General features: G+C 38.0%; 1 protein-coding gene across 1 annotated transcript in view; it reads left to right on the top strand.

The window, feature by feature from the left end:
• Window positions 1-11811, top strand: part of LOC115412674 (caveolae-associated protein 2-like) — a 49255-nt gene extending 37444 nt beyond the window's left edge. Inside the window, exon 2 of the mRNA XM_030125289.1 lies at window positions 10703-11811. Coding sequence (XP_029981149.1) covers window positions 10703-11644 — 942 coding nt within the window. The 3' untranslated portion in view covers window positions 11645-11811. The remainder of the gene's footprint in view (window positions 1-10702) is intronic.
• Window positions 11812-12368: the final 557 nt, after the last annotated feature.

Here is a 12368-nt window from a genome sequence, read left to right as displayed (position 1 = left end):
CGGTTTATCATCCAACATGTTCAAACCAAATCCTTAAATCTGCAGCGTGTCTGGACTGGAGTAGAGACAGCAAGTTTGAATCCTGACAAACTTTTATACGACTGAACAATCAACGAGTGTTTTGTGTTAAAGAGTGAGAAGAGGCTGTTTGGGTGGACTTGGCTCGGACTGGGTTTAGGTGAACAGATCGAAACAAGCAAACCTGTTTGACGTCGGATCATTTTAGCGCTATCTGACATGTTTATGAGTTGTTTTGCTTGTTTCATGGATACGTTTGGATCCAGTGGTTCTCTGCCGGGTGTGGCGGTGGTGATTGTGACACTGTTGCTTTGGGAATTAGAAGCAGGAGGTGAAGGGAACAAAAGTGAATGTCTGGGATTACAGTTAAACCAGTGACAGGTAACTGTAACCAGAGCTGCTCCCAAAGGCACTTCCTTTATCTTCAGATTTCACATCACATCCCCCCAGCTTTTCACGAATGATGAATATCTCCTAGTGTTTCTTGGTTGTAAATAAAATGCTTGTTGACTAATGCGCTAGTTTGACAGCACAAGTGTGAACTTCTGTCAAATCTAAAGGTGACATGTCTGACCAGGAGAAACAATCTGAGAGCCTTTTTTTTTTTTTTCTTCTTGAACTTTTGTTTTTGTTTAGTGCAAGTTTCAGCTTGAGCGGTTAGATCGGGTGAGCTCATCAGAGGATTTACTCAGAGCTCGTTGCAGATTCATTCATTCATTTAACTCCACAAATGGAAAGTGAAAAATACTGGAGACACAACAAGGTGTTTGAATGAGTGAACCATCCTGCCCCGACTAAGATCAGCAGAAACAAAGCAGAGTCTGCAGACACAACAAACCAAACTGGATTAAGAGGTTGTGTTTCTGCTTCAGGGATTGAATTAATTAAGTTTCCTGCTGGAGGAAGCACATCTATCGGTGGTTTAATGCACTCATGCGATTGAACAACTTGATTTGCATGAAGCAAGTAGGGGTGTAAGAAAATATCGGTTCTGCAATATATCGCGATATTTCATTTCACAATACTGTATTGATATTAAAAAGTACTGTATCGATATTTTTAGGTATTTATTCAAATGCAGATATTGTGGAGGTTCATGTTTGTTGTTTTGTTTTTCTTTTTTGTTAATATTTTATTTACTAATATTTAACACTCTTTTATTAAATAATGGTATTTCCTTTGTTGGGATTGAACTAAAATAATGTTGTAATGTTTGTTCTGAACTAATAGAATATGAACATTTGAACAGGATCTTAAACTGTAATGTCTGTAAAACAGAATTTAAGTTTGAACACAGGAACATTTTGTGATACAGCATTAAATCCTGTTGTGATCAAATAAAAATGTGTTTAGTATTTGTGCATATTTCTATAATTTAATTCTACAAGGAAAAAATCATTTAAGAAAAGAAACAAAACCAATAAAAAAATTGCCTTTTTAACAGTATCATAATATATCGTGATATATCGTATCGTAATCCTAGTGTTGTGATTTGTATCGTATCGCCAAATTCTTGCCAATACACAGCCCTAGAAGCAAGGCTAACGTAACAATAACATTGACAGGTTTGAAAATGTCTTTATTTCATTATTTCTTTTTTGTCAGGAGGGGAAGAGTTCTTAACCCATAAAGACCCAGAACTATTTTTGTGGCCACTTCCAAATAAAATTTCCTCTACATTTAACGATTACCAAAATAAAAGCTCCGTAAATTCAAAGGTTATCCTACTATATAATGCACATTCTGTGTCCCATCGGTGTTGCAGCAATGGAGGGCGTTTGTACGGATTTTCCTCAGCCTTCACAGGCCTGATTGCTGCCAAACTCGCCAAATGAGTAGAGACATTACCAGACTATCTACTAGGCACAATTTTATGTCCGTATTCAAATGTTGTTAGGTATGCTGGGCGATTTTAGCCTCTGTCTACTTTGAATTCTTCATCCCTGCCGCCATAGTCCATTTTCGGAAGTGGTTATGCTGCCGTTCATGAAATTTCTACTGCTAGCAGACGATGCTACAATGTGAAGGCTGAAGTTCACTACCGATGTATGAATTTAATCATGCTTGACAGTTCAGAACTATAAATTGATGGTATTGAAATAAGCAAACTGCCTAAGTGCATAATTGTGTCTTGAAAATATTCCTTAAATATCCACTCCCAAATAATGTGAACAAATAACATCACAACAATTTTTTACAAACTTGCTGCTGCTCTTGTTGTGTCCATTTATAATCATGTATAGGCACTTTTCACACACTGTGGCACCACGGGTACAATGCCGCTCGTTATATCAAAAACATACAACAAAACATGACATTTTCAGCAAAATATATCAGTAATTCTACATAAAACAAAGCCCCTCCAACCACACTACATGGGTTGTCGTTGAACCAGTGTTGCAGAGGATAATGGATGTGTTTGAAGAAGACAGAAAAGCAGAAGAATGGCATTTTACCTGAATTCTTTACATGCATTGATAGGATTAGTGCAGTGGTTTCCAACCTTTTTTGTCTCGTGACCCCATTTTAACATCACAAATATCTGGCGACCCCAGACATTCAAAACAGAGACTTTTTTTTTGCTAAAACTAATTTGTTTTTGATCATTTAATAGTTTGCTATACTATGTTGCAAATATACATAAATTTTAGAGGACATTTAGTCTATATAATGTATATTATTATGGACGGAGGCAGTAAATCCAGGTGTAGATTACTGCACAAAGGGAGAATTGGATTTTCCTAGGTCAGGATATGTACAGTCAGTCCAGCTTGGATTTACAAGGCTGACAATTAATACTGAACAAACAAGAACTCAAACTATGAATTATGAAAGAGCTGCAGCATCTGAAACTGACCACAATGAACATTTGACAGATAAACAGAACCACAGTGCTGCAGTTTCAGCTTCACAGTTTGTCATGTCTTTTATGGATTGGGATTGTCTCTGTCAAGTCACCATATATTTTTTATTTGTAAATTTTTTATTTTATTTTTACCAATTACTAGAAATTTCCAGCAACCCCATTTGAATTCCAGGCGACCCCATGTGGGTTCTCAACCCCAAGGTTGAAAAACACTGGATTATTGATTTCAAAGTTAATAAACATTTTAGGACTCTGCTTTTGGGTTTTTGAGGGATATTTAGAGCAAAAGATCCCCTTCTATCAGTCAGTCCAGATGTTGGGTTAGCCTCAAACTCAGAACTGGATCACACTGGAAGTTTGTGTGTGTGTGAAACTGAAATATCTGACATTACACACTTAGGTATCATCAGGCAACTTTATCCAAATCAAGCGAAACCATACTGAACATTCTGCAGTAAAAAGGTTTCTCAACTTACCCCACCTTTCTGTATCATGAGAGCAGACACAGCCCTGTTTCAGAAAGCTGATGGAGCTCCTTGAAGAACACGCTGACAGATTTACTAGCATTAGCAGCAGATACCACACATGCTTGGCACGGACCTGAAGTGTGAATTATGCCTGCACGTTGGATCTGAGGAACAGAGGTTTCAGGTGTCTGAAAGCTGGTAAAAGCAGGGTTTGTACTGCGCTTCTCTTCGTCAAAGCTCAAGGAAAGCTGTGAACGACTGTCATTACATTTGGTCTATTGAATATTTGCATTTATTACTTAAAGTATACAACGCCTGAGTGTGTGCATTGTGCAACCTATGATTGAAATACACTTTCTATCTGTACCTTAAGACTAGGGGTGTGTATTGGCAAGAAACTGGTGATACGATACAAATCACAATACTAGGAACACGATACGATATAACACGATATATCATGATGCTGTTAAAAAGGCTATTTTTTGTTTGTTTCTTTTTAAAAAAAGGATTATTTCCTGGAAGAACTGACTGACACCAGAAATCTGCACAAATACTAAACACATTTTTTTGTGATCCCAACAGGATCTGATGCTATATCACCAAATGTTCCTGTGTTCAAACTTAAATTATGTTTTACAGACATTACAGTTTAAGATCCTGTTCAAATGTTCATATTCTGTTAGTTCAGAACTAAGATCAGAACATTATTTTAGTTCAATCCTAAACAAAGGAACTAACATCTGCCTCTCAGACAGTAAGAAGTGCTTTTAGGATGTTTCAAATAATCATTATGTCAGTGATAACAGTGTTAAATAATAATAAATAAGATATGAAAAATAAAGAAAAGCGAAAAAACAAAAATGAATCTCCGCCATATCTGCATTTGAATAAATACCTAAAAATTTTGATACAGTACTTTTTAATATTGATACAGTATTGTGAAATGAAATATCGTGATATATTGCAGAACCGATATTTTCTAACACCCCTACTTAAGACTGGAAAAAAATTATTTCAGGGAGGTCAAGAAGTCTTGTCTCTGGGAAGACAAAGAATCTTAACACATTTTTCATCAGTAAATGAATCTTATTAGACTTCCAACTTTGCTTTAATAAGATATTCCAGTTAATAGTGAGTTAATTAGCAGCGGTTTGTTTAATATCCCTGCAGAGAAACACTTTTTCCACTTGCAAACTTCAAGTCTGTCTAAAAGCTGTTTCACACCAAGCAGTAATTTTCATTTGGAAACTTTTGAATTATTTAATGGGTCCTTCAAAACATTTCTTGTAGGTGAAAAAGAATCAGACACATTTACATTTCTGTGCAATTCCATATGCGGAAACATACATTTGACCACTGGACTCCGTTGTTCCAGATAATGTTTAGTACTGTTGTGGGCCGTCCTACACCAGTGTATTCACCGTCTTCAGTTCACTAGAACAGGTGCAGCTCCTGGATCACCTGGAGCTCATACAGAACTAACCATTACCTGATTTTCATTGATACAAACCTGGTGGTTGTTCAAGGCCGGTGCTACTGAGGGTGTGGACTTGGATCTTCTCACAGGCCTTTTAAGATCTGGTTTGCTTTTTCACAGTTTAGTCATTACATTATTGTACATCATTATCCTCATAACATAATTACCTAAGTCAAACACTATATGGACAAAAGTCTGTGGACACGTTGAATCCAGGTGTTTCTTTTCTAACAGTGGTCTGGGATCCAAAACAATGACTAATGTCAGAATATAGTTTTATATTATGCGATAAATATCATATTGATTATTAATATTAATGTTTCTGTGTCCAATCCTCATGAACAGAACATCTCACAGCTGGAGACATGATGTGTTCACATATTTATGTCCATATAGTTTAGAAACATCAATATTTCACTGTCGTTTAATGGTAGATTTTTCTTCCTCAGTCAGATGTGATGAAAGTACATGGTTAGATGAGGAAGAAAACTGTTGAATTCAGGTGTTTCTTTTCTAACAGGGGTCTAGGATACAAAGCAATAATGACTAATGTCAGAATAGAGTTTTATATTATGGGATAAATATCATATTGATTATTAATATTGATGCTTCTATGTCAAATGATAGACAGACAGACATAGGATACAGAAGCAAACACACTTTACATAATAAATTAGAAGTATAAAAAACAAAAATGGTGACATGATGTGTCCCAATATTGATGTCCATGTAGTTTAGAAACATCAATATTGCACTATAGTTTAATGGTAGATTTTTCTTCCTCAGTCAGATTTGATGACATTAAATGGTTAGATGTGGAAGAAAATTATTATTTACAGTCAGAGCAGGAAAAATATTAGAGACATTTAGAGGAAGAACATTTAAAATCAGAGTCATGGATAAAATAAATAAATAAATGTTGAGAGAAATGAAGTCCAAACCATCTCTGAATCAAAGATAATAACTGAACCCACAGTAACCAATGCAATGATATTTATCCCATAATATAAAACTATATTCTGACATTAGTCATTATTGTTTTGGATCCCAGACCCCTGATAGAAAAGAAACACCTGAATTCAATGGGTCCACAGACTTTGGTCCATTTGTGAACGAGTTACAGTTATGATCTGAGGATAATAACTCGTCTATGCTTGTAGGTTATAGAAGGAAATTACTGTTACCAAGCTGTTACCTGGCAGTTAACATTTTAAATATTACTGTTGTCGAATCCTGAAATGTAGTTGAAATCTGAGGTTAATTTATAAGGATAAAGTCTACTTTCACAACCTCTGAAACATACAAAGTTTCGTTTTAAGGAATGTAGCCAAACAGTTATCTTTACCCTGTTCACAGGCCTTTCAAAGTTTTAATTAATTGATTTATTTTTTGCTTAATATAAGACACATTGGTGCTATCTCTCTAGCAGGGCTGTTGCTGGTGTGTGACACCGCAGGTATAATCCCACTGTCTTTACTCGAACACATTACCGGTGCTGAGTGAGTAACAGACAGAACTGAAGACATTTGTAAACCATCTGGTTGGCCCAGTCCTTAAGTATGTGTTAATGACAGGTCAGGAAAGATGCATTGCACAGTTCCTCAACAACTTATGGCATCCATTCACCTGAAACTTGAAAGCAAATGTCTTCAGAGCTGCTCTGCATTCTTTGAAATGTAGTCATAGTTTAATGGATTACACAGTTACTCTTACATGTGCTGTTACGTACAAGTATGTCTGTCTTTTCCTCATGTGCACTGAGCATGAAAACACTACAACATGTGGAATATAGTAGATTTCTCCTGTTTTTCAGTCCTCTTTTTCTCTTTGACACCCAATAGTCAGTGAAATGTTTACATGGTTTAATATAGTGAAACATAAACTCCATCTCACTTCATGCCAGGGTGAATTAAATCTTCACTGAGGAGCCTTTTTTAAATATATAATAGACAATATTAGAAAAACTGTTGGTGCTGATGCAATTAGTGTAAGCAGTAACGCTTCTTAATGAGAAGACCGTTCTTAAAGTTGCCTCCAGGATATGGTTCACATATCATATCATCATGTCATTTATTCAGACATGAATTTAGGTTTTTAGTTTTTATTTAAAACTGAGAAGAGCGTTAGGCTACTGCTCAAATGTCTTGTTAAGGAACACGAAGTTATCTCAAGTAGCTGATTTGATAATTATCATCAAAACACTGCAATATTTATCATTATTTCAGTTTTTTTCAGTCAGTGCTGCCCAGGCTAATATGGTTCAACAGGAGTGTTAAAGGTGTGGGAGACTTTCGTGACCAATTTTTCATCACATCTGTCCAACCTCAGTCATATCCTCAGTATCATGAATCTGTAAGTCTCTGTGTGATTACTCACCTGAATCTCTTGCATCAATGGGAACAGTTTCTTAGTGCCATCCACCATAAACAAACCATTTGTTTGCAAACAGAGCCGGGAAGTAACTCAGGTATCTTCGGAATTTTGTCACAATGTGTATTGTGGGAAGCAAAGGTTCGCACAGCCGCCTGGCAGCGGCAGGATGAAAAAGCAACAAACGCGACGTGGAAAAAGCTGGAGGAATATGCATAGTGGGAAGCGGAGCTCTTGCCGTTTCCGCGTCGTGTCTGTTGCCGCTGCCAGGTGGATGCACGAACCTTTGCTTCCAACAATGTACGTTGTGACAAAATTCCGAAGATGCCCGACTTACCTACTGGCTCTGTTTGTAAACACATGGTTTGTTTCTGGTGGATGGCACTAAGAAACTGTTCACCGTGATGCAAGAGATTCAGGTGAGGAATCACAGAAAGACTCAGGGATTTATGATACTGAGGATATGACTGAGGTTTGACAGATTTGATGAAAAATTGGTCACGAAAGTCTCCCGCAGCTTTAAGGTTTGGATCATCTGACTCACAACAACTCATCTGTTGGAATAACTCATCAGTCAACAGATGACTTAGTAAGTTTTTCCAAAGAGTGGTTCAGGTGATAAAGTAGGCCTGTTTGGTTCTACCAGAGCTTTCTCCATTGCGTGGTTAGTAAAGGTGGGTCTGGACCAAAATGCCAAAGCTGGTTTTTCATCCCAGTCCAGCCCCGGGTTAGCTTGGCTCTCACCTAACACCATGACAAGAGCTTTAACCTTCTACCCAGGATTGTGAAAAAAATTTCTACCAAAATTACCTGGAGGAAAAAACTTTCCCTCTTCCCAAAACTTTCCCTGAAAAAACTCCCTAGTGGAGGGGGGCACAACTTTTCAGAATTCTTGAGTGGTGGAGCTGTGTGTGGAAGAATGCTGATTGGTGGAACACACTGGCAGTGTTCCACACATACGTTCACCCACTTTAAGCCAGTTTGCATCTGCAAATTTGTTTATTTAATTTCTATTTTTTTTCCCAACTTATTTTGTTTTGTTTTTTTTTTTTCAGTCACAGGTTGCATGTGTACAACACATCTTTGTATGTGAAAGGATTTGAAGTCAATAACTTAAGTGACAGCAATGTATAAAAACAAAATAAAACAACCTCAACAAAGAACATGACAGACAACAAACTTTACCTTGACATTAAAGAATACAATTATACGATCCTATGTAAGTCAGTCAGTGTAAACATGGTCTATCTTAGCATTTAAGGTGCCTCATTATGCACAAAATCTCAGGCTCTTTCAGGAGTAAATTAGGTTTAACTCATTTCAGTCCAGCGAGGGAACAGCCACATATGTGAATACAAAAGACACAACTAATCAATCAGGGATAGCAGGGAAATTTAGATCTCTAGCAGATGAAAGCAGAGGGGTCCACATTGTATAAAGTTTGGCCTTGGAGTCCTGAAGCAGGTATCGTATATTCTCTAGATATATGCAGTTCAGGATGGATTTGATCTGCAGAACATGGGATGGAGGAGTTGAAGATTTCTATTTAAGCAAAATCAGACGTCTTGCCCACAGGGTGACTAACACAATTATGCTCTGGTTTGTTTTAGTTAAAAACAGTGTGGAAGAGGAGGTTCCAAAAAGTGCGATCAGAGGGTCTGGCTCCACCTGTGGGCCAGTTTATTTAATTTCTATAATCCTCCCTTCATTTGTGTTTTGATGATTTGGAAAATGGAGCAAAAGAAAAGAAACTATGGACGGACAATGAATCTCTGTCCAAATCCAAATACCCTAAAGACAATATTTGGCAAATTCACTCAAAAGAAATTCAGCAGGTGTTTGAGTCGGTGACTTGAATTAGCAGTGCCTGATTTTAATACATTTTCTAGAACTTTGAGGTCTGGTGGAAACACAAATCCAACAGATTACCAGGAATTATTTTAGCCAGGCAACTAAGTTTCTGGAAGTGTTGGTAGAAAAAGGACAATATAAACACTGCCTAACACTACCACAAGGAATCAAAATCACTGTCAGCATTCTGTTTTGTATAAAGTATTTTCATAATTACATTTATCTATCCATCAATCGATAGTCTTACAGCATATTTTGATAACTTTTCTTAACCCTCCAAGACCATTATTAAACTTACAAACTATATACAGTAACATACATTTCTGCTCCTGCACATCCATGTCCATCCTGAGAACTAACCATAGAAATGTTCTCCATTTGTATGAAGTCAACACTTAGAGCTGAAACCACTGGGGAAAGGTTATTTAGGGGCATTACAGATGTGTAGCGGAGTATGGCAACCACTGAAGCTTTACCTCGACTCCTGGGTGTGAAAGCATGGGGGCAATTCGGCTAAGAAGTCCACCCCACGAGTCCCCAGTGGAGTGGAACATTGTGTGTGTGCCCACATGGAGCCATCATGACTGTGCACAGATGGATTTAGACAGAAAAATAAGGGAAAGTCCAGTAAATAGAAGGTATATAAACATACTGGTGTGATGATGAATGGTGACAAAAGCTAAGACAGATAAGCTCTAAGGACAGAAGTCGGATAGAACTGCAGATAAACAGGTTGAATTCCGCAGATGTTTTGTGAAACAGACCCATGGGGCATGTGGAAACTGGTTTCCTCCTCAGTGCACAGCATGGAGGCCAACATGTCTGAATATATTAGACATAAATGTGGACAATAACCAAATAAGGTCAAACTCTGTTAAAGTACGTTCCTTGCCTTTTCTGTGTATTTAGCACCACTCTTGGAGTATCTCAACCCAGTTTCTTGGAAAAAAATGTTTAATAACATTATATGTTTCTACAAAACATGGACATGTATATGCACTTCATATGCATTTCTATAGCTGTATAGTGTTTAAAAAACATCATTTTTGTTGTTTTCTTTTTCTTTTTTGTTTATATTTTATTTATTATTATGTAACACTCTTTTATTAAATAATGTTAGTTCCTTTGTTGGGATTGCACAAAAATAGCGTTCTGATGTTAGTTCTGAACTAATAGAATATGAACATTTGAACAGGATCTTAAACTGTAATGTCTGTAAAATATAATTTAAGTTTGAACACAGGAACATTTTGAGATAATAGCATTAGATCCTGTTCTGATCAAATAAAAGTGTGTTTAGTATTTGTGCATATTTCTGGTGTAATTCCATTCTTCCAGAAAATAATCTTTTAAAAAAGAAACAAAACCAATAAAAAATTTGCCTTTTTAACAGTATCGTGATAAATCGTGATATATTGTGATATATCGTATCGTGATCCTAGTATTGTGATTTGTATTGTATCGCCAGATTCTTGCTGATATACACCTTTATTGTACAGTTTCTAATTGTACAATGACAATAAAGGTAGTCTTGATCTTGATCTTTAAAACACATCACAGTTTTTTTTTTATAGTTTTCAGTGTCGACATTAAGGCTTAACAACTATCCTGATTAACTTCTGAATTCTGTTTCTTCTGTGTTTCTGTCTGTAGGAGGACAATGAAATCCCTGCCAGCGTGCTCGTCAAGGACTCCCTCAAAACCCCACAGCCGAGCCACTACGACGCCGAGTCCACCCGACCCACTCCATCTGTCGCAGGCTCAGTGGACGGCCTCCGCTCTGTGGAAGAAGGCCTGCAGACCGTCAGCCTGTCCTCAGATGAGGACGATGACATCACAGCACACAGAGAGGTGCTGGAGGAGCTGGTGGAGGGCGAGGCTGCCATGGGGGGCAGCACCTCACTCACATATGAGCGACGGGCCGACAAGTTTAAGCGCTCGAGTTTGAAGAAGGTCGATAGCCTTAAGAAGGCCTTCTCACGTCAAAGCATTGAGAAAAAAGTGAACCAGATCACCACCAAGATCGTCCCACCGGAGCGGCGTGAGAAAATCATGAAAAGCCTGACCCCCAACCACCCGAAGAGCCCCACCGCCAAGTCATCCTCCTTCAAGGTCTCTCCGATGACGTTCAACGTGAAGAAGGTCAGAGACGGGGAGGTCCCTACTCCAGATGTGACCTCTCCGGTGGAAGAAGCCCACGTGGAGATTCCTCCTCTGGGAAACTTAGACGGAGAGATACCCTTGGCGGAGGTGCACGCCCAGGAAGGTGTTCAGGTGGAGGAGGTGCAGGAGAAGCTGAGCCCCCCCACCCCAGAAAGCTTGAAGGCAGAGCTGGCCGTCAACGGAGAAGTGCCGAGCGTGGAGTGCGAGGTCGAGGTGAATGGTGATCATTCGGTCGGCCTGGCTGTTCCGGAGCATGTCGATGACGTCGGTGAAGATGACGATGAAGAAGAAGAGGAGGAAGAAGAGGAGCAGAAAACCCCCGATGAGAAGGCACCAGATGCTCTGATTTCACCAGCAACAATTGCCGATGCTGCTTCAGCAACACTCGCTGAGATTCCCTCTGCAGCAATTGCTGTCGACCAAGCATCTTAATGTGATTTGATTTTATTAATTGATTTTTCCGATTGCTTTTCTTCCTCCTACTTCCTATTCTAAGCAGCACAAATTATCCATCCATTGTTAAAAATTGTGGTCTTTTCTTACAAACTCATACACTTAAAGGTTCCGTGTGTGGATTTACTTGTATCTAACTGTAGAATAAAAAAAAATAACATTTGTAATTATGTTTTCATTAGTCTATAATCCGAATAGAACGAGAATGCCTTTTGTTACCACAGGGGTTATTCCATCCTGTTGCATCACCATATTTCTGCTGTAGTTAAAAACAGACTCATGACAGTTTGTATTCCGTCACTGACTGAGTACGGACTAGGGCTGTGTATTGGCAAGAATCTGGTGATACGATACAAATCACAAAACTAGGATCACAATACTATATATCACGATATATCATGATACTGTTAAAAAGGTAATTTTCTGTTTGTTTCTTTTTTATTATTTCCTTGAAGAACTGACTGACACCAGAAATATGCACAAATACTAAACACATTTTCATGTGATCCCTACAGGATCTAATGTTATATCACAAAATGTTCCTGTGTTCAAACTTAAATGATGTTTTACAGACATTACAGTTTAAGATCCTGTTCAAATGTTTATGTTCTATTAGTTCAGAACTAAAACCAGAACATTATTTTTGTTCAGTCCCAACAAAGGAACCACCATCTGCCTCTCAGAAAGTAAAAAGTGCTTTTAG

Source organism: Sphaeramia orbicularis, chromosome 21 (genome assembly GCF_902148855.1).
Source record: "Sphaeramia orbicularis chromosome 21, fSphaOr1.1, whole genome shotgun sequence".
In the NCBI taxonomy this organism is placed as follows: domain Eukaryota; kingdom Metazoa; phylum Chordata; class Actinopteri; order Kurtiformes; family Apogonidae; genus Sphaeramia; species Sphaeramia orbicularis.
Note: the sequence above shows the minus strand (reverse complement) of the source record. Positions and strands in the feature narration are given on the sequence as shown.